Source organism: Rutilus rutilus, assembly GCF_951802725.1.
Source record: "Rutilus rutilus genome assembly, chromosome: 8".
Classification (NCBI taxonomy): domain Eukaryota; kingdom Metazoa; phylum Chordata; class Actinopteri; order Cypriniformes; family Leuciscidae; genus Rutilus; species Rutilus rutilus.
Window position 1 is genome coordinate 28,748,087 of NC_140222.1, and position 25,972 is coordinate 28,774,058.

The following is a 25,972-nucleotide window of genomic DNA, read 5'->3' on the forward strand; positions in this document are numbered from 1 at the left end:
GGGGTAAAATATCACTTGGAGATTCACTCTTTTACAGTCGGAGCTTGTGGTTTCCTATTATTTACCTTGTGTGGCAATCAACTCTAATGAAGAGATTAAAATACCCAATACATATATGAGGATATTACGCTATAGAACAGATTATTGGTCAAAAAAAGTGACTAAAATTTCTAAAATAGTGACTATAGCACAAGCTCAGGCTTTAAAGGTGAAATCCCAGCATGGGAATTGTATCTGGCTCTGGAGGCTTCATGGAGTCCACCCGAATAGGATTTTAATCAATCATAAAAGCCACATTTCTTTTCTTTGATAACAGCAGCAAGGTTAGAGATTCACAAGTAATTTTTTTTTTGTGTGTGTAGGGCCCATTGCGAGCGGACTGACTGAATTGAAATTCCTGACATTTAAAACACTTCCTGTGTCATCGAGTATAAATTCATCAGGAGATGGCTGCGAATTTAGCCACCCATCAAGCAAGGCCATGTTAAACTCACAATTATTGATAAATGACTGTTAGGATCAGCCCAACACGGTGCAAGATGGCGAAAAACATGGAAGCTGTATACTGTGTAAATGTGAATATGATTCAGGGGGCGTTGGTGTGTATGTGTGTGTGTGTGTGTGTTAAGCTGCACCTGTGATAAGTTCTGATACCCATGCCAGTTTTACAGTGGCGGCTTTAGAAAATGTTCGAGCACCGGTGAGTGAGTCGAGCCCATTGGTCCACACCTGTCCATTGCATAGGTTATGTTGGGTTGAGGTAGATTTCTTCAGTTACCTGTAACCAGTCGGGGGTAAAATCCAGGAATTACACATGGTGCGGACAGATATATCATGAACATCAGGGCTCAACAATTTATATGCATGGCAAACTTATGCATTTGCATTGCGATTTTTTACACATCAGGGTTTTTTTTTTTTTTTTGTGTAGGAGCGACTTGTTTGTAAACATTTACAATGGGCTGAAAATGATGTTCAGTGTGTGTGTATATATATATATACACACACACAGTAATTATAATAGTAATACATTTACATATAACAAAAATAATTGTGTTCTTTTAAAAACTTTTTGCTGGATGATTATGACTTGATTTCTTTTATAGATTCATATACAAATATAAAAGTTTTTTTATAAATTAATTGATTCATATTTTATTCATTTTATATATATATATATATATATATATATATATATATATATATATATATATATAAAATATTAAATAAGTGTATTTATATTAATTATGATTTAACTATTTATATTATTTAATTATATTTATACTGTGATATAATTGATATATAAAAATTACAGTACAATTAAATAATTAAATATAAATGGTTATATTAAAAGTATATATATATATATATATATATATATATATATATATATATATATATATATATAAATTTTTAATTTAACCATTTATATTTAACCATTTAATTGTACTGTAATTTTGTGTATATATATAAAAAATAAAACATATACACACATATATACACATATGTTTTTTTATGTTTTATATATATACACAAAATTACAGTACAATTAAATAATTAAATATAAATGGTTAAAAGTATATATATATATATATATATATATATATATATATATATATATATATATAATTAATTTTAATTTAACCATCTATATTTAACTATTTAATTGTACTGTAATTGTGTATATATATATAAAAAATAAATAGTAATAGTAATAATAATAATAATAATAATAAAAAAAAAAAAAAATTTTATATACCTTTTATATTTGTATGTTTTGCATAAGCCATTATAATCATTTAGCAAAAATGTTTATAAAATTGTCACAGACTTACATTATATCTATTACATTTCCAGCTATTATTTAATTTAATAAATCAGTCATTTTAAACTTCTTTTCAGGAGAAAGGAAAAACATTGAATGAAAAAATAATAAATATTTTTCAAACACTTACAAAAATAGGGTTACTATTATGTTTTGTTCATTGCTACTACGTAAAATAAAATAATATTTGTGGGGCTAGTATAGTAGAAATCACTCCGAATAACTCATTGTTGAGCCCTGAACATGTAATGATATTTTCAATAGACATAACAAAATGGACAATTCTGACATTAATATTCTATAACTGCTGGTTTCTGAAACCAAAAGAACTCGCAGGAAATGCAGCTGCCAAAAAAAAAAAGAATACTAATGAAAGAAAATAATGAAAAGCAGCAAAGCGTGTTGCCCATTTCCATGCTAACACCACATACCTTGTTCAGACTCATAATAATATAGCTGGCAGAATGCAGTAGCTTCCCTGTATCCGTCTAGTTAGAGTCTCTTTCAATCTCAACCCCCCCTCCCCCACCCCCGGACATGTCCTATCTGGGGCGATTGCCGGGGATCTGCGAGGCCGTGTAAGAAGCCTGCAGACCCAGAGTCCTCCAGGAGACCCCGGCCCCGCCTGAACCAGTGCTGCCGGGGGGGTGCGGAGGCGGCAGATGTGGGGGATAGTGCACAGTGAAGGGCCGGGAGGAAGCGGAGGTGACTGAAGCGGATGAGGTGGCCAGAGATGGGGAGGAGGTGGAGGCGGGGAGGGACGACTGCGGCCTTGAGGAACGCGGGGAGGAAGGTTGGGGAGGGACGGCGGAGGACGCGTTCAGGAGGGGAGGGGGCGGAGGAAGGGCGAGGGTGGGCGTGTGCAGGACTGTCTGTGTGCGGCTGTGCTGCAAGGGGCCAGAGGCCAAGAACGAGGCCCCTGGTTTGGGGTTCGTGTCCAGATGCCTCTGCTGGGAACTGAGGGCCCCGGGGCCCGGCAGATTGGCCCCAGACTGCTGTGAGGAGACTGAAGGCACCATATGGTGAAAAATCCCTGCAGACATACATCACAGAGAGGGGAGCAAAAGACAGAGAGACAGAAAATGGGGGCTCAGCCAGATTGTGCACAGCAGCAAGCCAATCCAACAAACAAGCACATAAAGCAACGAGGCACTGCGCTGATGTACCGTCATCACCTCAAACCAATTAAATCATAAACAGTTTACAATAAATTAATAAATTTTATATATATATATATATATATATATATATATATATATATATATATACACATACAGTGGGGAGAACAAGTATTTGATTCACTGCCGATTTTGCAGGTTTTCCCACTTAACAAAGCATGTAGAAGTCTGTAATTTTATCAAAGATACTCTTCAACTTTGAGTGACGGAATCTAAAACAAAAATCCAGAAAATCACATTGTATGATTAAGTAATTAATTTGCATTTTATTGCATGACATAAGTATTTGATACATCAGAAAAACAGAACTTAATATTTGGAACAGAAACCTTTGTTTGCAATTACTGAGATTATATGTTTCCTGTAGTTATTGACCAGGTTTGCACACACTGCAGCAGGGATTTTGGCCCACTCCTCCATACAGACCTTCTCCAGACCCTTCAGGTTTCGGGGCTGTCGCTGGGCAATACCGACTTTCAGCTCCCTCCAAAGATTTTCTAATGGGTTCAGGTCTGGAGACTGGCTAGGCCACTCCAGGACCTTGAGATGCTTCTTACGGAGCCACTCCTTAGTTGCCCTGGCTGTGTGTTTCGGGTCGTCGTCATGCTGGAAGACCCAGCCTCGACCCATCTTCAATGCTCTTACTGAGGGAAGGAGGTTGTTGGCCAAAATCTCGCGATTCATGGCCCCATCCATCCTCCCCTCAATACGGTGCAGTCGTCCTGTCCCCTTTGCAGAAAAGCATCCCCAAAGAATGATGTTTCTACCTCCATGCTTCACGGTTAGGATGGTGTTCTTGGGGTTGTACTCGTCCTTCTTCCTCCAAACACGGCGAGTGGAGTTTAGACCAAAAAGCTCTATTTTTGTCTCATCAGACCACATGACCTTCTCCCATTCCTCCTCTGGATCATCCAGATGGTCATTGGCAAACTTCAGACGGGCCTAGACATGCGCTGGCTTGAGCAGGGGGACCTTGAGGGCGCTGCAGGGTTTTAATCATAGACTGTAAAAAATATGGACAAAGCGTCTGTGACGTCACCCATAGACTTTCTGAAGAACGGTTTTGAAACCGTTTATGGGGGGTATGGGCGGCGCCATCTTGGAAAATCCTAACCCCGCCCACCTTCTGGCCAATCCATATATGGGTAAAGGACGCGAGTCCGGTTATTCCAAGTAAAGAACAGCGCACGTCACTCAGCTTGCTCTGCTACTCCGGTTATCTCTGTATGTATATTTTAGGCAACGAAATATGTTATAAAACACCATACTAACTCTTTTCGTTTTCATTTAAAGAAATCTTAAACATTATAGCCACAAAAATGTTGTTCAGGCAACGCGTATTGATTATATTCACTGCATATATTCAAATAACGTTTGCCTATTTATAACAAAACGAAATATAAAACACAAACCTGCCTCTTTTCGTTTAAATATAATAAAAAAATATTAAACATTTTAATATGGTCCAGGCAATATGCATTTGTACTAAACAACAGATGTTGCAGTAAACAACATTACAGATCATCTTCGTTGTATTAAAATTTAAAATGACAAAACTCAACCCAGTCTCTTTTTGTTAAATTTCAGTTTTATCAATATTAGCCATTATAAAAGTATAAGTAAAAGGTACAAGAAGCTATACAAATAAAGCAAACAATTCAGTCAAATATACAAAGTCAGCGCTCTCTAACCATACAACGGTAAAGTTAAATAGCTTATAAAGTTATGAAACTTCCCCTCAGCCAAAACGATTGGCCAGGGAACAAATAATAGATTCACGAGACCAAAAATCGCCCGTTAGATATACACAAGACGAATTATGTCTCATGTTTAACCACTACAGAGATGCCAGAGTCCGCGGCAAACGTCAGAACGACTAGCCGAGGAAAGGCTGTTCCAGGCGGGGTACATGAGCGTTAAGCGTCCGCTGATCGTCTGGATCTCACAACCTGGATACAATTTTCATAAATCTTTATAAATAAACCACAGATTTGAGCTTTAAACAACTACATTCTCGCCTGAAAAACTCTTAAAACTACATTTCATGATACAGAAACAGTAGTATATATATACTATATATATATATATATACTATTATATTTCAACTGTATATTAAAAAAATGGCGCTTCTTATGTTCTCATTCTCCTTGGCGCAGCCTATGCTCGTTATCAGCTGTCAATCAAACTTAACCACACCCTTATTTGTCATACATTTTATATCTAAATACGATCTAAACTAACGAGTTAGAAAAAAATTCACCCCCCTCACAGTTGTCAGGCACTCGGAACCTATCGAAAAATACAATAAAAGTTCATGGGACCAACCTGTAAAAACATGAATTTATGCTGTGAAAACGGACATTTTAACATGGGGTCTATGGACATTTGCTCCCTTTTGGGACCTCCCTCTAGCGGATTTTCAATGTATTGCAGTTTTTTCGCACTTCCGGGTAGGCTTCATTTTTCAGATTAGAATGTTAAACCCCTTGGTTTTAATCCATGACGGCGTAGTGTGTTACTAATGGTTTTCTTTGAGACTGTGGTCCCAGCTCTCTTCAGGTCATTGACCAGGTCCTGCCGTGTAGTTCTGGGCTGATCCCTCACCTTCCTCATGATCATTGATGCCCCACGAGGTGAGATCTTGCATGGTGCCCCAGACCGAGGGAGATTGACAGTCATCTTGAACTTCTTCCATTTTCTAATAATTGCGCCAACAGTTGTTGCCTTCTCACCAAGCTGCTTGCCTATTGTCCTGTAGCCCATCCCAGCCTTGTGCAGGTCTACAATTTTATCCCTGATGTCCTTACACAGCTCTCTGGTCTTGGCCATTGTGGAGAGGTTGGAGTCTGTTTGATTGAGAGTGTGGACAGGTGTCTTTTATACAGGTAACGAGTTAAAACAGGTGCAGTTAATACAGGTAATGAGTGAAGAACAGGAGGGCTTCTTAAAGAAAAACGAACAGGTCTGTGAGAGCCGGGATTCTTACTGGTTGGTAGGTGATCAAATACTTATGTCATACAATAAAATGTAAATTAATTATGTAAAAATCATACAATGTGATTTTCTGGATTTTTGGATTCCGTCTCTCACAGTTGAAGTGTACCTATGAAAAAAATTACAGACCTCTACATGCTTTGTAAGTAGGAAAACCTGCAAAATCGGCAGTGTATCAAATATTTGTTCTCACCACTGTATGTAAGGGTAAATAAATCTCCATTCACAACTCCTGTCTCACTGATCATGTGACTAATTTCATTTTCTTGGACTGTGAGGTGCTGGTACAGAGTGAAATGCCTCAACACCCAAAATCAAGAACTGCAATAAGACAAACACCCAGAGAAAATGTCAAGGAGTCGAGGAGTTTCTCGCCAATCTCAAACTACAAAGAGCTTGACAGCTCTGAATATTTTCACAGGCCTCTAAATCACCAGTTTACACCATAAAGGATTTGGCTTTGTAAGGTGTTGTGGGAAGCTTTATAAGTTTTGTGGGATTCACTCAATAAAACCTGTCAAGAACATGTTTCACAGGAAAATCAAAAGAAAAAACTAAGATATCATAGATAAGATATCATTATTATTATACACTACTGTTAAAAATGTTTGGGGCCTATAAGATTTTTTTTATGTTTTTGAAAGAAGTCGCCTTAGAAGTTAAAGTAGTTATCTACAATAAAACAGTAATATTCTGAAATATCATTACAACTTTTCTATTTGAATATATTTTAGAATGTATATTTTTCCTGTGATAAAAGCTGAATTTTCAGCATTATTACTCCAGTCTTCAGTGTCACATGATTTATTTATTATATATTTATTATGATTATTTATTTGAAATATAAATATTTTAAGTTATAATCGTCTTTGCGATCCCCTTAAACAAATAAACCTCTTCCTAGTGTAAAGTTTAAAAAACTCAGTATAAAGTAAAATGAGTATTACTGTGATGTAAATAAACATAAATCAATTTCACAATGCAGTCTAAGACAAATTAATCAAATGTTTTTGAAAAAAGATTGGATAATATTCATTACTGTTAAAGATTCATGACCCTCATTAAGGATAATGATCAATTTAAACTTATTTTGTCCCCTGCATTATGGTAATGAGTCATTTGAGTAATTACAGTAATGTGTCATTGTCAGGGGAAAAAGGTTTTTGTTTTCTCTTTTGACTGGGGTGAAACATATCCAGGACATCACTTTATTACAACCTGTTGTCATTTCCTCTAGGTGTGTAGCTTTAGCCTTTGCACAGTCTGCACAGCAAGCAGTGTGGGAGAGCCAGGCAAGGTGGCAGCACTGGGCTTTAACTTACCTTTTCCTTAACACCCAAAGGACTGTTCTGACCATAAACTCAATTTCACCCAAAAACAGAAAGAGAGACAGATGTCTTCAACTCACCTCCTGCAGCGCCCCCTGCCAGACCGGCGCTGGAGAAACTGCCGAGCGCCGAATGTCCATTGACCAACCGGGGGGCTCCACTGGTGGCTGGTCCGGGCGTCTGAGCTCCAAAAAAGGACTGCAGAACTGAAGCTGAACCGCCCAGGGAAAAGTACGGTGCCCCTGAGGATGCAGAGGAAACGGTAGCGGTCCCGCCCACTTTCCCACTCAGGATACCTCCACTGGCCGCGGCAGATATAAAGAGGTTCTGGCTGGCCAATCCACTTTTCATGTCCCTCTCCCGCACTTTCTGTTTCTGCAGCGGCCGCTCCGATGTGTTGACGACCGAGCGACCGCCACCATCCTGACTGAGGAAGAGGTTTGAGTTTCCGTAAGGCTCACGCTCACGCTCACGCTCCCCTCTCCTCTGTGGTTTCTGGTCTGAGTCAGAGTCCGTGCTCCCTTGGGATGTCCCCATGCCGAACGGCGAACCACCTTGGCGGAGGTCCGAAGGAGTTGGCTTGGTGTCAGAGATTGGGGAGAAGGTGGATTTCCACTTGCTGGCTCCGGAGGAAGAGGATACCTCGCTGCTCACGCTGCTGGCACCTGATTTACGTCCCTGCGAGCCTGTAAAAAGCCACGTTCCATTACAAATAGACTGGAGTCAGAACTTGAAATTTCCGTAAACCAAAACACATGCCACTTACTACGGCTGGGCGATGTGGTCAAAAAAATCATATCTCTGTATTTCTTTGTTAAATGCCGATATACGAGATATATCTCGGTACTTTCTACGTTTTTCTATTTGGATAAAGAAAATCTGTATTTATTAAAAAATATATATATTTCACATCCTGCCCAATGATATCCTACAAACAATGTTGATATTGAAGGATATGGAAACAAATATAGTGAATGTAATGTAGGCTATGCAATATATTACGTGCAAAAAGGTGGTTAAAATCACATTTAGGGTTGGGCGGTATTACGGTAATATCGGATACCGCGGGATCTTAAAATAGCACCGGTATCAGTTTCAATACCGTCATTACCGGCACTTATATAGCCTATAATATATATAATTTATTTATTGCCTAAAAAATGCTTATGTGTGGTTGCAGTTTGGCAATATTTCTGGTTCCAACCGAATATGAAGGGAGAGGCGGTAAATACTGACGAGGCAATTTGTAAATTGTGCAATAAAAAGGTGACCGGTAAACACCTCTAACGTTGCATCTCCGAAACAACCGCCCACTCACTGCTGCCAGGATACATAAGCGCATTAAGTTTCGTATTTGTTAAAATATTATAATGTTATTTTTTCCATCTTTGTTGATTATGAAAAGTGAACAGCACAAATAAGATGGGATGCATCGGGAGTCAGACGATTTGACCATTTCAATAAATTTAGTTTTGTAAAAGGCCTCTTTAAAACGAATTTCGTTTTGTATAAATTGTATCTAAATTTTTATAAAATTTTCATCATCCAATATGCCTGGATTTAATATAATCATGACATGATGGGCATGCCGCTGTCACTTGCATTGAAATCTCATAAAAAAGGCTATGCCTCACAGACATGACAAATAAATAAAGCTTGAAATTTCTTTAAACGAAAGAATTAAAAACGAAAGAAATAGGCAACTCACTGATTAGGCTAAGTAATCCATGATGTGAAAAAGAAATATAGTCTGATTAATCAATGGTGTGCATTTCTCTCTATAGCGTTCACTACAGAGATGGCGAGCGTCAATTTCTTTAAACGAAACAATTCAAAACGAAAGAAATAGGCTACTCACTGATTAGGCTAAGTAATCCATGATGTGCATTTCTCTCGTTCATACAGAGATGCGATCGTTAATTTCATTAAACGAAACAATTCAAAACGAAAAGAAATATAGTCTGATTAATCAATGGTGTGCATTTCTCTCTAGGCGCGTTCATGCGGAGATGGCGAGCGTCAATTTCTTTAAACGAAACAATTCAAAACGAAAGAAATAGGCTACTCACTGATTAGGCTAAGTAATCCACGATGTGCATTTCTCTCTAGGCGCGTTCATGCGGAGATGGCGATCGTCAATTTCTTTAAACGAAACAATTCAAAACGAAAGAAATAGGCTACTCACTGATTAGGCTAAGTAATCCACGATGTGCATTTCTCTCTAGGCGCGTTCATGCGGAGATGGCGATCGTCAATTTCTTTAAACGAAACAATTCAAAACGAAAGAAATAGGCTACTCACTGATTAGGCTAAGTAATCCACGATGTGCATTTCTCTCTAGGCGCGTTCATACGGAGATGCGATCGTCAATTTCAGTAAACGAAACCATTCAAAACGAAAATAAATAGACTAGCCTACTCTCTGTAATCCATGATGTGCATTTCTCTAGCGTTCACTACGGAGATGCCGATCGTCAATTTCTTTAAACGAAACAATTCAAAACGAAAAGAAAAAGGCCACTCTCTGATTGTGTAATGATGTGCATTTCTCTCTATATGCGCGTTCACTACAGAGATGGCGATCGTCAACTTCCATCTTTGCAGAAAAGTTTTATTAATAAAAATCAATGGACACGCGTCACCGGATTGCACTTCTTGCTTGTTGCGCGCACACAGATATGTTGAATAATGGTGGGCTCGGGCTCATAATAACAGTTAATGCCGTCGGCCTGACTCAGACAGTGCAGGGGTTGGGCTTGATTTTTTTGTTGTTGTTTTTTTGCCCGATCTGGCATTCAGTTTCTGAACGGTGTAGGCACAAGCCAACAGTTTGGTGACGCCGTCTGAGTCCATTATGTCATAATTTTTAATTAGTCACGGTAATACCGTATACCCCGGTAAAATAGGGCGGCGGTTTGACGGTTTCAAAATTCGAATACCGCCCAAGCCTAATCACATTACATTCTAACATTGTAACATTACAATCTAAAAACAAAAATAATGCTTTTACTTTTCAGGCTAAACTAAAAATGAAAATAAAAACAAAAGCACAAACCAATTGGTGAATTCAAGTTGATTGGGACACTTTTTTCCAGTCACCTCAAATGGCAAAATGTGTCCCAGTCAACCTGAATTCACCCTATATTAGCCTGCATTTGATTACCCCATTATAATGGTCACTTTCATAAAAATATATTTACTTGTAGGTTTAAAATTCCACATATGGCACATTTATTGTCTCCAACAACAAATATTTTAGCAATATGTATATTTTAGTCAGAATTATTGCGCTACTATTCTATTGTGCTCCGTCTGTTCGGCGCTCATTCACGGAAGCTAGAATTTTAGCGGAGATTCACTTGCAGAGGGCTCGTCCTCTCCTGACAGTGAAATGGACATATTTGTTTGACTTTCTAACATTTACAGATGGAGAACATACCTGTGAAATGTAAGTTAAGCACTGAGGAAAGCACCACATCTCAAACGCATTTAAACAGCGCAAGTGTTTATCTGTCAGTCAGCAACAGTATCTGTCAGAGCATCTGACAGGGCAAGCTGCTTTAAACTTGTTAACTATATCTTACCAGTTATTTTGAAGCCCTTAATATAAGCTTGTGTCATGTTTAGGAAAAATTGCACTATGTACCACTTACCCCTTTCCACATCTCTCATAGGTCCATCTCGGTCTAAGGAAATTGTGGCAATTTTCCGTTCAATTCTAAAAGAGAAAACAATCAAGGTACTAAATGAAACAACCATATATTCCACAAAGTTTAAAGACCAATGAACTGGATTTGAAAGGAAAAATATATTACCGGCTTGAACTAGAGGTGTCTGGAGCGTAATTGGTGCCCTCTTCGTCCGAACTAGGGGTGGAGGAATAGCGACCTGTGTTGAGCTCCAGGGGACGCTCTCTTTTGAGCACGGGAGGCTGATCTAGATCTGCCCCGCATGGGCTTCGGCCTGATTGCTCCGGGGAAGAGATGGCGGAGATCTCCAAAGGCTGGTTTATGTTGTTCACCTGGTAAAAGAAAGAATACTTTGATTCCGATTTGAGGCCAATCGTAAGTTTGAGCAATACTAACAGCCGCCGTTGTTTTTGGCCACTCACCATAGAATTGATATTAAGCGGCGATCCAGAGGAATGGCTTGGGCAGCCCAGACCCGGAAACGCCCTTCTTTTGGGGGAGCCGCTCATGGGCATGACCACAGAGGAGCTGCGCTTCCGCCGGCCGCGCTTGCGCCCCTCTTGGCTATGAGAACTTGGAGAGTGATGATTATGGTGGTGGTGGTGGTGATGGTGCTTATTGTGATGATGGTGACCCTGCTTTACCGACCCATGGTGCAGCCTCGAGCCTCCAGTGGAGGATGAAGACGAGGAGGAAGAAGAGGACGAGGAGAAAAAAATACGGCGACGAGCCTCGCTGTCCAAGGGCTCTGTGTCGGATTCGTGGCCCTGGCGGTCATGGCCGTCCTCGGGGGGAAGCCTCGGCGGGCCATCGGCATACTGCAGCACACCTCCGGTGCCCAGTGGAGGACTGAGGCCAGAGCCACGGGGCTGAAGCCCCATGATAGGTGTGCTGTGAGGGGGAGGGGATGCGGTGTCACAGTCTTGGTCCTCGGTCAACATGGCAGAGTGACAGCCATTAACCAATCCTGAGCTGGAGGAGTACCCTAAGAGGAAACAGATTTTGATTTAGAAGATAACTTCACCTACATGGATGGATAGATGATGTTAGATAAGACCTTATTTTTGAACATCTGGTCTATGAGGTCCAAAAAAAGCTGACCTTTGACCATTTTGCCAATTTAGCTGATCACGAGAGAAAAGAAAGCACAGGAAATGATGGGGAAAATGGGATCAGGAAAGGTCACAAGTCGGACTCGAACACACATTGCATGCTTGTATGTCGTGTCGAATCATTCACAATAAGAACAATATAATGAATTTATAAAAGAGATAGGGTGAATTTCCATGTCATGCTGACCTTAAATTTAAAACATACCAGAAGATAACAAATAGGCCTTGGTTACAAAAAACAAAGCAGCTGTACCTGAGGTAGGCGTGAGAGGTGCCTTGCCATTGCTCTGTCCAGCTGGATTTGAAACTGGACTAGGAGTGCTCCTCTGGCAAAAGAAAACAGCTTAAATTAATACTGAAATGTGGGCAAGAAACATCCACAAGATCGTGTATCATCACTTCCGCCCACATAGATACGTACCAGTCTTTCTGCACGGTTCGGCAGCACCACACTGGCCAGTGGGATGCTGACAGGAAGTTTACTGGGATGCACAGTGCTGAGGGGGATGCTTATTGGTAGACTGGTTATAGTGTCGCCGGGAGCAGCCGGGCTCTTTTCCTTATCGGCCTGCAATTGGGAAAGAGACGCTCAACATTTGCTGCATTTTTAAAAAGGGGTTTCCATAAACACAAATACACATTAGTTACCCTATCTGTGCTCTTGGGTGTGGTGGTCGTTTGAATATCAGATGAATTGGGTGAAGAGCAAGCCTGTTTTAATCCCAGAGTTGGAGATGAAACAGCAACAATGTCGCCCCTGAAAACACCCGTGAGTGATCAGTGACTAATCGACAAGCACTTAGTCAACTAAACGTGTTATTATTACTCACCGGTGGATGTTGCCAAGGGCTCTAAATTGATTGGCAGCTGAATCTTGATTGAGGTGCCTACGGAGGGCGATCTTGGCTGGAGAAAAGCGGGTGTAGTCGGGCAGGGGTTGCCCTAGCTGCCTGGTTCTCGAGTCTGGGGTGGGTGGCACAATTTCATGGTCAGGGGAAATGGGCAGGTAGCGGGTAAGGAGTTCATTTTTGCCCATTCCACTTCCACCGCCTCTCTCATAACCTGGCGAGGACGTGCCATTGATGGATAGCTCGGGACTGAGGCCGTTGAGTCCCGCAGAGAGTTGTGGGGTAAGTCTGGGGGTGTCGGAATCCAGTGTGGGCCGGGTCTCTGGGCAAGGGAGGGCCTTTCGGTAGGGGGACACCTCACACGGGCTGTAGGACGACTTGAGCTGCAGGAGCTCTTGCTGCCTCTGGCTCTTCTCTAGTTCAACAATGCTGATCTGCAAAGAAACACCAGGGGGAGCCGTTGATATAAACGCAGACAGAGCCAACCCATAATGCTCAGGGTAAAAATATCCCTTTAGGAGCTAGCTCAGTCTTCTGTAAACAAGCTTTTGTCAGAACATTTACAATTTTTCAGTAATTGACCCAAATAACATTTACAAATGTAGATTTTTATTTATTTATGATTTTTATTGATTTCTGTTGTGTCTTTCACATTCAATTCAGAGTCACTTTCTAATGTGCTTTGTGGAAAATCTTGGATTTGAATGTGGAAAAGTCTGATTTAAGTCTCTTGAATCCAGAGAGGGAAAATGTGATTGTGGCATGTTGCAGGCCTGAGCGTGTGCATTCCTTCATGTGCATAAAGGATCAACATGCCATAGCTCGGACACATGTATCGGCAGGGTTTACCTGCCTTTATTAAACAGAAATAGTGGAGGAACAAGTTATCAGAGGCCAAAATGGGATTTCGGCATGTTTCAGGCCAGAATCAAACTTTCACCATGTATCAGCATGCCACAACTCTAACGCACATCAACTGTGAAACTACAATATGCAATGGCCTGTTTGCTTTGAGCTGACTGAATAAAGCATGCATTGCGAGTTACCTGGAGCTCCAGACAGTGGCGCTGTTTCTCTGAGATTTGTCTTCGTAATGCAGCTTTCTCTTTCAACAGAGTCTCCAAACACAGAGACCCCCAATCTAGCTTGAGCTCCTCACACCGAGCCTTCAGCTGACAAACACACACAAACATATGCGCAATTGGAGTTTAGTTCCAAATCTGCCATTTCTGAATCATAAGCATCCTTCTGCTCTGTTGAGGCAGGGCATGATGGTTTATATCGGATCACTCACCAGCACCAGGCTCTGATCGCGGAGCTCTGTCATGTCCCTCTCCAGCTGTTTGGTTTGTTCCCTCAGCTGCATGTTGTGGGCTGTGATCTCCTTCTGAGCTTGTACCAGGTCCTCCACGGTTACTGCCTTCACGCCCAGCTGTGACACAGGCGGAAGGGTTTAAATTCAGCTCTGATGCCTACATATTATTGACAGATCACTAGGTTGAGAAAAGTCTTACCTCCTCCAGTTTAGACTGGAAAAGGTCTCTGATCCTCTCCTTATGAGTATTACAAGCATTGAGCAGCTGTTGGGCTTGACCGGATAGTTCTGTGTGTCTCAGCTGGGAGGAGAAAAGAAACAATAACGTTATGACAAAAAAACCTTTAAAGTCCATTTATTTGCTGAGCTCACAAATTCACAAGACTGACTATCTAATTTTTTTTTTTTTATAATAAATGTACAAAAAAGATAATTTATAAAAATTCTTAAATATAACGTAAATATTTAACTTGTTTTATTACTACTACTATTACTGCTACTAATAATAATAATAATAATAATAATATATATAAAAATAAGATTGCTATAGATCTTTTGGCCACAATAACAGTGTAGTGAACAAATCTGATATCGTGACAGCCCTAAAATGTATAAAACTATAACGATTTTTAAAATTATTTTGTTACTACTACTACTCCTACTACTACTACTCCCACTCCTACCACCACTCCCACTCCTACTCCTCCTCCTACTACATATATTTATTTTACACATTTTAATTTAAAATATTTATTTCAAAATATTAATAATATATTAATAACATATTTCGTTTTATTAATTTTATTTCTTAGTATTATCCTAATTTGAATGAAAAACGATTATTAATACACATATGAATGAACACTTAAAAAAAAAACAATTTATCTATAAAATAAAAATACTAATCTATATATCTATATCGATCTATCTATCTATCTATCTATCTATCTATTTATATATATATATATATTTTTTTTTTTATAATTATATACTTCATTATAATATATTATTAATATAGAATATATATTCTAAGAGATTTACCTTTTCCTGCTCAAGAGCTTGCTGCAGGTTGGTGCGGTACTGTGGTGTCTTCATGTAGGCCATGAACTGCAGGTACTGGACTTTCACGTTATCTAGAACACGAACGAGACAGTTTACGTTAACTGGGCGACTGACTACGTAACTGGAACTGAAATGGATCTCCTCGTGTTAAATATGGAAGGAGAAGTGAGGCTGAGTGAAATTACCAAGAAGAGCCTGCAGGCCTGGTGGAGTGGGGCCCATGAGAAGCTGACTTGATGTATAATGCTGCACTTTGGGAGGTAGCTGAAAGAACGGACTCTGAGGTGACCTGTACACATCTGTGGATTAACCGAAAGTACAAGTTAATGTCAAGGGTAATAATGCTGTTCAATTACCTTGAAAAGCCTGATTTAAGATTAGTGTCTCACCCTGAGCGGGGGCCGCTGACAGGGTCTTGGCGTGAAGCAGATCAAGGGCGCTCTGGCTCTTCTTGCTCTTGCGCTCGGCTGCGGTGGTAGTGGCAGCCTTCTTAGGCCGCCCGCGCTTCCTGTTGCCGAGCTTGCGGCCCCTGGACAGCAGTTTGGCCCGGCGGGGTTTGGGCGAAGGCTTCACGGGCACATGCGAGTTCGAGCGGACCTCCTCGCCACCCGACTCATGCTGCGTCTGAGGCACACAGCAAAGACAATTTAATCAATAAAAATAAAGAAAATAATTGATTTTAAATAAACATATAGACAAATACATCTGAAATAAATGAAATGCGATTCCTAAAGGTCTACCTTGTGCTCCTTGGGCTTGGTTGGGGTGGTTGTGTTGCTCTTATTCTCCTTACTGTCCTTCTGCTGCCGCCTTCTGGTTGCCTCCTGCTCCTCCTGGAACCAAAAACACACCGCATGGGTTGTGGGAAGAGATTTAGCAGGATATTTTGGCCCCCAAAAAATAAAAATTAAAACAACATGACAATCAAACACGTCAATCTTACCCTGAGTTTAGGATTTTTGAGACTAGAAAAATAGTTTTCAAGCTGCAAAAAGAAAAAGCGTTTGGTAAGATATCAATATACACACATACATACATGTGAAATGTAATACTCGAAGTTTTAGGGTGCTTAATGCCATTTGTCTGGCAATAAAGGCTAATGCAAACAAGACTCCCATTGTACACCAAGAGGAACAACAAAACCCATGTGACATGAATAAAAGGGAACTTACTACGGTGCGGTCTATTGTATGCAGATAGTACGACACTGGCTTCCCCGTCCACGACACCGATCCCCTCAGAGGGGACAGTTCAACTACTCTCATTATTGTGCCAATATCTTAAAAACACACAAAAAAAGAATATTACTCATCAAATGTATTGTTTCATGAGCAGTCTAATAGGAATCTTTGTGTTCAAGAATTTCATGCAAGGGCGAAAGACTTCCCCACTAGGGTTGTAAAGGTATGGCAGTTTATCGCGATATTGACATGTACGATTATCATATCGTGACCAGATCTCACCTGCGCATATGCAACTTCTTTCCACTTGTCTGCTTAGACTCCATCCATACATGTACAGCGGATAAAATGTCTGAGACACAGGTTGCGAATTCTAATCTCTATCCGTCGCCGAAAAAAAAGTTAAAATCTACAGTGGTGAAATACTTTGGGTATCCGAAAAACGAACGCGAAGAGTGGCTGCAAAAGGAGGAAATGCGTCGAACATGTTCTCCCATATTCGCGAACACCGACCCTCCGTGCAGATAAAGGCATGTTCCATTTAAGGCCGAAGGTTGTAGTTGCAGAGGGAATTTACAATATAACGCAGATGTCACGTAAAATGGCAAAAGATTGATGAATAAATAAATAAATAAATATAGCTGTGCAATAAATCAAATCGCTATATCCGTGTCTATATACAGCGCAAAAGACTATATCTATATTTTGCTTGTTCTGCGTGTATGTGACGCTCATGGTGTTTAAAGCATCTGCCGTCTCACTCACTATATGAGGACGTGAACATGAACATATCCAGAGCTGCTCTGAGAGAACTTAATGAGCATTTCATAATTTTATTTAAAAGAATCATCGTCAAATACACTCTGACTGAAACTCAAAGGAGTTCAACCTTTCAAAATAAAAGTTCGGTTTAGCTTGATTAGTCATTATTAGAAATAATGACTGAAATATATTACTATTGTACAATAGAATGTAGCCAACTTAAAGTTATATAACGTTTTTTTGTCTGTTTTAATTTAGTAAACCTCTGTTGTGCAGAGTCTGCAGACCAACAAAAGTTGTTACATTTCATCTTGCATTTTCAATCATATATTTGTATTAAATCATAGAATCCAGACAAATTATATCAGACAACCCAGAATTTCTGAGGAAATAAAAAACATTTCATAAGACTCTATTATCTTATAATTACTATCTTAGACATTTACACTATTATAAAAATGGGAATTAGTTTGCCCCATCTAAGTTATATCCCACATTTCAGTTCCCATTTAATAAATAACTTGTTCAAATGGGAGATGTGCAGCATTATTTTTTCAAAAGGTAGACTCATACTTCCAGAAGTTTTTTTAGTAATTTTAGCTGATGATTATGATAATAATGACTGTTTAATCCCGCATACCGTGAAACCGAGACGATTATCATACCGTGAAAATCACATACCGTTACAACCCTTTAGTCCCCACACAAATTCGCAGTGTTGACTACCATAATTATCAATGTTGGTGCTGAATTCGCTGAGTTTTCAGGCTTGATTTATCCGTTCAGGCTCAATGTTCAAACACCAGAGCAGCACAAGCTTACTAGAGCAGATCCTGACAAAGGAACCCCTGCGCAACGATACAGACAGAAGGCTTTTCAATCTACAAATCACCATCATTTACCATGGATTTACTGTGGTAACACTAACTGGACCATGGTTTTGCGGCAGCTCAACAACTCAAGGCCTTGTTTGCCAGCAGAAATTGGGAAATTTGCGTGAGGGCGAAAGATTTCCCCACACAGATTTCGCATGAGGTTGAATTTTTTCACATGAATTTGCCGCGTTGACCAATAGAAAGCTTCGAAAGGTTTGAAAGTGACTTCTGTTGAGCTGTGCTTCGCTACACTATTGACAATTTTTTTTTTTTTATGAGCGAAATATTGCAAAAACGACACCTTAACACTTATAAAAATGTATCAGAGAATAACCACCAAACACTTTAAATAGTCAAGAAACTACCATGATAGTAAATTCTCTCTCTCGCTCGCTCTTTTTTTTTTTTTTTATACCATGGTACCATCTTTTTGTAGGGGAATGGTGTTGTACAAACTTGTAGACTTACCACTTAAGTTTCGGCTGTTTATTCTGAAGTTAAGAGGTGCAAAAGGTTTTGAGGATACAATTTTTCCACCTGAAAGAAACGAGACTTTCGGTCAGGTAACACCGAGGAGAAAATCTAAGCACATATTCATCTCTTTGACATCTGTAAGTCAATGCAAACTAAAAAACAAGTCTGACTGGGGTCAAAGGTCAAGCATGACATGTTGACACAGGTGCCTTTGAGTAACTCTGACACAGAGCCCTTTCTTTTTCAATCGTAAGCAGCTGTGCAGTTTACTTCAAGTTAGGACTGCACCAAATGTGATGATTTCAATAGCAATTAAAACATTTAACATGATTTCTCAAATAAAATTACATGGAAACAGCAGCGCTCATGCTAAACAATTCATTCGATTTGACTAGCTGTGCAGCCCTACTCATTATTTAGTCTGTTTTTAACAAGACCACAATGATGACCCCACAAACCTTCCTTCATGTTGGCGAATCGTTCCTTCAGCTGGTGGTCCACCTCAGGACCAAAGGCAAAGTTATTCACAAAAATAACACTGCAAAAGAGCACATCACACTACATCCTTACACAAGACGTTATGTACAACATGCAAACGGTTCTGAATTATGAAGAATTAATGATGAAAATGTAACATGTCAAAAAAAAACTAACATTACTTGGAAAGATGCTCTGGTTATAATCAGGTTATAGCCTTGTTATAAGCATTTATCCAGTCTGTATTTGATCATACCTTGTGCTGGCTATTCGTTCCTTCCATTCTTCTGACAGGAAATCTCCCCTTTCCAACTGCCACACAAGACCAAACGACATCAAGTATGCACGGCTTAATCACAATACTGAAGTTTTCACAAGTAATAACATTTCGTTTTAATAAACGAACACACTGGGGATCGTTTTGGCGCGTCACCAGAACACACACTCACCGTGTACTCGCCATGTTTTTTACCATACCACTTCATCCACCTCTTAAACTCTTTGTCCATTGACTGTAAGCACATTCAGATATAAAGATTAGCGCAAAATCCAGGGTTATGTCAGGGTATATAAGGAACGTTTCATTTCGGCTTCCTGTTGGTACCTCTGCATAGGTTGCTGGAGTGTCTGCTTTCTCTACGCCGAAGTAGTGTTTACAGTTGGTGGCTGCAGCGACCTGCAGGACTACCTGACCAACCCCTGCAATTCAAGCAAAAACAACACTGAATGTCATGTATAATGGACCGACTGGACATTATTGTACTTTCAATCTTAAACGGCTACTCAAGGCCCGTTTATACCAATTTAGTAGTGAATTCGCTGTTGTGAGCTTTCGTGACATTAACAAGCTGTTTAATCGACGTCTTTCCGCAGTGATAATGATAACATGATAATGATTCCGGTACGTTGTACTGTATCTTTCAACATACCTTCTGATGTTCATTCATGTTTATTTGGTGCTGCAACTAGTAGTAAAGCGGAAGAGATCAGTCACGACGCATTAAAGAACGCCAAAGTTTGAATTTCGCAATAAATTGACAAGACTTTGTTTCATATCAAAAGTAACAAAGCACAAAACTTGCCATTTATTGGATGGGAGTTCTATTCATTCACCAAATGAAAACAGCATAGAGCAAAATATCAACTCTTGGGATTTAAGAATCAATGTGGGTTCATAAAAATGAGAATTGATTAAAATCGAGACATCTATATTTTTAACCCAGCCCGTTTTTGAATCCGCGGTTGAGTTTTCCGATTTGTAGCTTACAATTCGCTTTTGCGTTTTTATTGGACATTCGATTTTAAGCTGCTTAAAATTGTATTGAATTTTGAAGTTGTGTGTTCAGATTTGCAATTTTCATTTGTACTTTATGGCCCCCATCGAATAAGCCCTCAATAACAGACATTACTGACCACTGCCCAAATCCACAAAGGTGTCTTCTTCCATCATCTCCATCTCGTCAATGATCTGGGCCACCAGGTCGAAGGAGGTCTCTCCGTACACCTCGGGAGAGAACGGCTCGTAGTTGTTGAGTTTCTCCGGGTCGGTGACGGAGTGGTTGTAGACCTGCTGCAGGATGTGACGCAGCAGGCCGTTGGAAGGCCGCTTGTTCAGTTTCATGGGTTGGGTGGTCCCTTTCCACTGCAACACACAAACACGGTTTAACACTTTGTTTGAGGCAAACATCATCTGTTGTCAGCGAGAAAAACTTGACGTACCAGTTGGTGAATGCTGTCAATGGCTCTGTTGTACTTATCACACAGTCTCTGCATACTCTCAAAGCTGCAAGAAAAAACACAAACTTGACAAAATTCACAGAATATCTACTTTCACAAAACTAGTATTGCATTACAATATTTTTATTAGCTCGTACAAATGGCACTTTTAATCATAAAATAAATACAATTATTATTATTAGCATTAGCATTACAACTACATCAATAATAAGAATCATAATAATAATTATTTTTAAAGCTTTGTTTTTTAATGACACCTAATGGACCATACGTATGAGCAGGGCTTGACATTAACACCCATCAACCCGCCAAATGGGGGTGGATTTCAGCAGTGGCGTGTAACGCAGTCACTCCTAACTAGCCACTTTGCCAGGTTGAATTTTATGAATATTGTTGGTGTTACAGGACTTGAATTCCGCATAATTTTACTCGTTTCCGCAGATTTTGTGCCCGCAGATTTTGTGCCCGCATCTAATGTGCGCGCAAACAAAGCTGCCTCTCAGTACTAAATTGAGATTGTTTAAGCGCAATAAGCAGCGAAAAAGGTCAAATACACACTAGGGGTGTCAAAATTGCTCAAAAATTACGTTCGAATATTCCCTCTAAAAAACACACGAATATTCAAACTATTCGAACATCTGGTTGCGCATTTTGTCAATGACGCGCATTACGTCAATAACAGGACAAATTAATACAAAGAGACATAACTACTTGTATAGGTAGTTTATTTAAGTTTAAACATATTTGACAACGTATTACCTACACAAAAACAAGTAAAGCACCTAATGGCCAAGACCGCAGACCTCACTCTCGCTCGCTCGCAGGCACTCTCTCTCTCTCGCCCTCACGCTCATGCTGCGTTCACACCAAACGCGAATAGAGCGTCTGGCGTGAGTGATTTCAATGTTAAGTCAATGTAAAGACGCGTTTACGCGCGTCTGGGGGTCTTGCAGCACGAATGAGGCGTCACGCGTCAATTTCGCTTCAAACTTTTGCTTTTGAAACACGAATGGATTCAAAATGTTCAGGAGTCCAACTAGACGCGAAACCGACATTGAACGCTCCGAGCGAGCTGTGCTGTGCTGTGGAAAACATAGAACTTTTCCTTGACATGAAACGGTAAATAATCAAACCAGTGGAAGCCTGCAGTGCATGAAACTGCTGTATCTAACCTACCTTATTCATGCAATATCTATTCAGTCAGTACAGTAGCCTACACTTCAGTAATGTTTCTATTTAACGTTAACGCCTTCTTCCTGTGACCTGTCCCCACTCGCAAAGCAGACAGCCGCGCCTCTGCTACCACGGGCGTTTTTCCACATTCGAATATTAATTTTCACATTCGAAATTCAGTTTTTTAGAATATTCGTTGACAGTCCTAATACACACAAAATGTCAAAATGCCGATCTCGGTGAGTATTCACATAAACACAGTGAGTTTTATTTTAAGTGATGTAAACAGGTGACAAAGGAAACGCATGTGCAACAGTATATACCAACCTAGTATATACTAGTGATCGACCGATATATCGGTCGGCCGATATATCGGGCCGATATTTGCGGGTTTTACGAGTATCGGCATCGGCCGGTACGCGGCTGCTGCGTTCGCCGATAGTTTTTCCCCGGCATTATTTACAGACAGGCGTCCGCAGGCAGCTCTGTGTTGCTGGAGACGCTGCAGTTCACGTGCAGCCCATGCACTGCCCCTCCCACACTAGCAGAGTGCTGGAAGCCTCTTCAAGACAACGGCCAGTTTTAAACTTTCAAAGCATCTTTTAACTGTTTGACTTAGCTGAAATATTGCCATACACTTTGAAAGTGGAAACACGTTGCTCTATATGTGTGTACAACTATAGCTAAGCAAGTTTGTGGGTCCAAATGGAAAACGCGAATGCCTCATCTATAAAACTGCTTGTCATTGTATTTAGGGAGCTGCAAATAGCTAAGTTTGAGGCTATCCATATGCATACGGCAGCTGTTAAGAACACTGGTCCAAGGATTAAATAATGCCGACGTTGTTCCGTGATATTTGTGGGAGTTTTATTCAGCGACCACCTGGCTGAGGTTTGGACGTGTGCTCATAAAAGAAGCGACGCGGTTGCGAAACGCATGCGATGCAGCGCGCTCGTTTATCCAGGCGCTCCTATGCCGTGGTGAGATGAAAACATCTAAACTTTTCAGAATGCCACAAGCGCACGCAGGTCATGTGACAAAAAACAACTGACCTTTCCATGACAACATCGAAAGCTCGGCCGAACAGCTGATCATAGCTGGACAGGGCGGGTTTTTATTTCTCATCTCCATAAATATATGTAGTCGTAAAGGGCTAGAAATAAATTAATCCTTACTTCCTCGTCATCATGGAGAGCGCAGTTCATGGTTGCATAGCAACGACAGACGCCACGGGAGCGCAAGCGCTTGTAGAAAGGAGAAAGCGGCGCGGCCGTGCTTTCCACACGTTTTTAGACGCGATATGTGATAAACTGAGAATCTATTTGGTTTAAAATCGTAAGCCATTTTCTCTACAAGAGATTAAGTTAAGTGCACTAAAATTTAGGCCTAAGCATTAAATGACTAGGTTGTAAATAGTTGGTTACTTTTAAAATTAAGTATAGTACAGTTTGCACTTTATTATGCTGCTTGCTTGTTGCTACTGTGTGCAATAGTGTAATTATTTTATTTATGCATTAAATATTTATTTTCAGTATTTTCAGCACTGAACTTTTTTTTTTTTACTTGTTCTACCTCACATGTTTTTAATATTTATCAAATATAGTTTTTTTAAGTTCAATAAATCTTGTAACATTTGTTATCATCATTGTGTCATTTTTATGATGTAAACTGAGTGAGCAAAAGCAGTATCGGCTCCAAATATCGGCCCAAGAAAATCGGCAGTCCGTATCGGTCATCGGCTAAGGCTGATGAAAAATAATAATAATTGGTATCGGCTCTAAAAAATCCATATCGGTCGATCCCTAGTATATACCAACCTAATATACCTGCTGCCAAATTATGAGACAATATATATATGGCAGTTTTTCCCCATGGTATCAATGGCAAAATGGTGGCCAGTGACTAGTGGCTAGTAACTTTGGAAAACCACTAGCCACAGTGGCTGGTGAGCAAAACAGTTATTGTCAAGCCCTGCTTATGAGACCATTTTGTGACAATTTCCTCACCTCTTGGTGTCGTAGTCGATAAGTACGTAGTTCTCCATGGCCAGCTTAAGATCTGGGATCTCTTCACACACCCAGCTGGATAAAGAGAAGAGACATGTTAGGTATTACTACACTGATTATAACTGTTTTATTGACAATACACCTTTTACAAACAGAGCAGTAAAATACAAGCGCAATATCAAACCCATAATACCCATCACAGACTTACCGTATGGTCTCGATGATTTCATGTGCAGCATCATGATGTTTATCCTGGGGCAAAAGGAAAGAAATGCTGAGTTATAAACAAGGTTCAAATTACCGTTTACTTACTCGCTAGACTACTTATTTAGCACATGATGTGTAGTTATCCATCTACAAGAAACAAGTTTCTACAACTACAACAGAAACGTGACCTTTCCAGTTTGAGCAGGGTCACGGATCACAACTGTAGCACATTCCTGCACACACAGAAGCCAGTGTGCCTTCAAGCAGGTAAACAAGTTCATTGGGCGCACATGCCCGGATAAGCACATTACGTCACCAAGCCGGCTTCACCGATCACGTATGTTGCAGTCTATGAATGCAATGCAAGATCTATATCTCAGCACAAAGCTTGTGTGCTAAAGAAAATGGGCCTTATTCACAAAAAAAGCAGAAACCATGCTGTATGTTACAGCGTTAAGTATTATTTATACTACAGTATTAACTAATATTTAGAATTGAAGCTTATTTATATGTCCAGTTTCATGTTAATTGTAGTTCTTTTAATTTAGCTTCATTTCAATTACCAAGGCCCGGAAGCCATCACACATGACTTAAATACGTGTAATGCTGGCCTTTTAAGAGCTCTGAGGTCATAACGAATCAGTTTTGATGCCAATTAACCCAGGATTGTGTCTAAAATGTGGATGTGACCCAGCCGACTCGCTCAGTCCTGCCGCTGGAGCTCTGCTGCTTCCTGACCCAGTGACCCACTTTCCGTCAACAGAGTCCTGAGAAACCCTCTGCCTGCCGGAGTGTGCCGCTGCTGGGCTCCGTTGCCTCACTAGGCTCCTCCTCATCCAGCAGGGAGCCGTTTTCCCGCTTCGCTCTAAGTATGGCGGGTCTCGTGCTTTTCCGCCCACCCCTGCAGCTCCAAGGCGGTGTGACGGCACTGGGAAATAATGCAGCCACAGTCTAAGGCGAACAAGGGCACTTATTTAAAAGCGGGATACGGCTGACTTGCGTTATTTCAATACTGCGTTAAATGCAAATGCTAAGACAGATGGCGGAGTGTGTACGTGCACAAGCAGACACTTCAGCTCATCGTGCTGCACGGGAGGAGGGGGGACGGCGTGTGTACGGGGTGTTCCGGCACACAGCAACACCAGAGCCGCAGCTAAAAATATCCAGAGGAAAGGAGGGGAGGATGACAGAGAGCAAGAAATAAAAGCTAACAGCCCTCTGTTACAAGCAGGCTTGACTCACGAGCACAAAATCGGACTATTCGCTCACCTCACGCACACTTGATGTGACTCACGCCAGGAAATCACGCCTTTTGAACACTCTTCGTTTCGCCGTGATTACCTCTCAGCACACCTGTTCTTTTTGGCTGGGACGGCAAATCACCGCACCTCGACGTGTTTACGTGTTTAACCGGGTTGTAATGTTCAAACTATGAGGAGTGTCCAATTATTCTTTTCTCATACTCTAAACAAATCATTTTGTCTCCAAGTTCAAGGAACTTGATATGGAAGCAAATAAAGCTGATTTAAGTTTTCAGATATGGGATGTAAATGTGGCCGTGAACGTAGGTTTTAGGAGCGCTGGGAAGAAAGAAAACAGTCACGTTCAGTGTTCGATAAAACACCTCCTTCCTCCCACCCCAGGTGAGTGGGATGCTTTTGTTCGGAGCACAATGTGAAGCCGTGAGGCAAAATGGCACGCTAGTGGACGAAGGAGAGGAGAAAAACAAA

The 25,972-nt window shown here is 40.5% G+C and overlaps 1 protein-coding gene across 7 annotated transcripts in view; it reads right to left on the reverse strand.

The window, feature by feature from the left end:
• dot1l (DOT1-like histone H3K79 methyltransferase) overlaps nucleotides 1–25,972 on the reverse strand; it is a 30,603-nt gene continuing 4,631 nt past the window's right edge. For 2 of the 7 annotated variants that reach the window (XM_084417278.1, XM_084417279.1), the window contains 28 exons: nucleotides 24,244–24,287; nucleotides 24,036–24,110; nucleotides 20,839–20,902; nucleotides 20,533–20,761; nucleotides 19,724–19,818; nucleotides 19,569–19,631; nucleotides 19,376–19,431; nucleotides 19,101–19,180; nucleotides 18,637–18,705; nucleotides 16,523–16,629; nucleotides 16,294–16,335; nucleotides 16,091–16,183; nucleotides 15,740–15,974; nucleotides 15,536–15,649; nucleotides 15,330–15,421; nucleotides 14,488–14,589; nucleotides 14,268–14,405; nucleotides 14,020–14,145; nucleotides 12,956–13,407; nucleotides 12,774–12,882; nucleotides 12,547–12,693; nucleotides 12,379–12,451; nucleotides 11,436–11,998; nucleotides 11,140–11,345; nucleotides 10,978–11,042; nucleotides 7,406–8,011; nucleotides 2,257–2,858; nucleotides 353–778 (listed from right to left, as the gene is read on the reverse strand). In XM_084417278.1, coding sequence (XP_084273404.1) covers nucleotides 2,368–2,858; nucleotides 7,406–8,011; nucleotides 10,978–11,042; nucleotides 11,140–11,345; nucleotides 11,436–11,998; nucleotides 12,379–12,451; nucleotides 12,547–12,693; nucleotides 12,774–12,882; nucleotides 12,956–13,407; nucleotides 14,020–14,145; nucleotides 14,268–14,405; nucleotides 14,488–14,589; nucleotides 15,330–15,421; nucleotides 15,536–15,649; nucleotides 15,740–15,974; nucleotides 16,091–16,183; nucleotides 16,294–16,335; nucleotides 16,523–16,629; nucleotides 18,637–18,705; nucleotides 19,101–19,180; nucleotides 19,376–19,431; nucleotides 19,569–19,631; nucleotides 19,724–19,818; nucleotides 20,533–20,761; nucleotides 20,839–20,902; nucleotides 24,036–24,110; nucleotides 24,244–24,287 — 4,536 coding nt within the window. In that variant the 3' untranslated portion in view covers nucleotides 353–778; nucleotides 2,257–2,367. Of the gene's footprint in view, nucleotides 779–2,256; nucleotides 2,859–4,196; nucleotides 4,226–5,345; nucleotides 5,850–7,405; nucleotides 8,012–10,977; nucleotides 11,043–11,139; nucleotides 11,346–11,435; nucleotides 11,999–12,378; nucleotides 12,452–12,546; nucleotides 12,694–12,773; nucleotides 12,883–12,955; nucleotides 13,408–14,019; nucleotides 14,146–14,267; nucleotides 14,406–14,487; nucleotides 14,590–15,329; nucleotides 15,422–15,535; nucleotides 15,650–15,739; nucleotides 15,975–16,090; nucleotides 16,184–16,293; nucleotides 16,336–16,522; nucleotides 16,630–18,636; nucleotides 18,706–19,100; nucleotides 19,181–19,375; nucleotides 19,432–19,568; nucleotides 19,632–19,723; nucleotides 19,819–20,532; nucleotides 20,762–20,838; nucleotides 20,903–24,035; nucleotides 24,111–24,243; nucleotides 24,288–25,972 lie in introns of those variants that run through there. The other 5 variants (XM_084417281.1, XM_084417282.1, XM_084417280.1 and 2 more) reach the window with 5 other exon arrangements.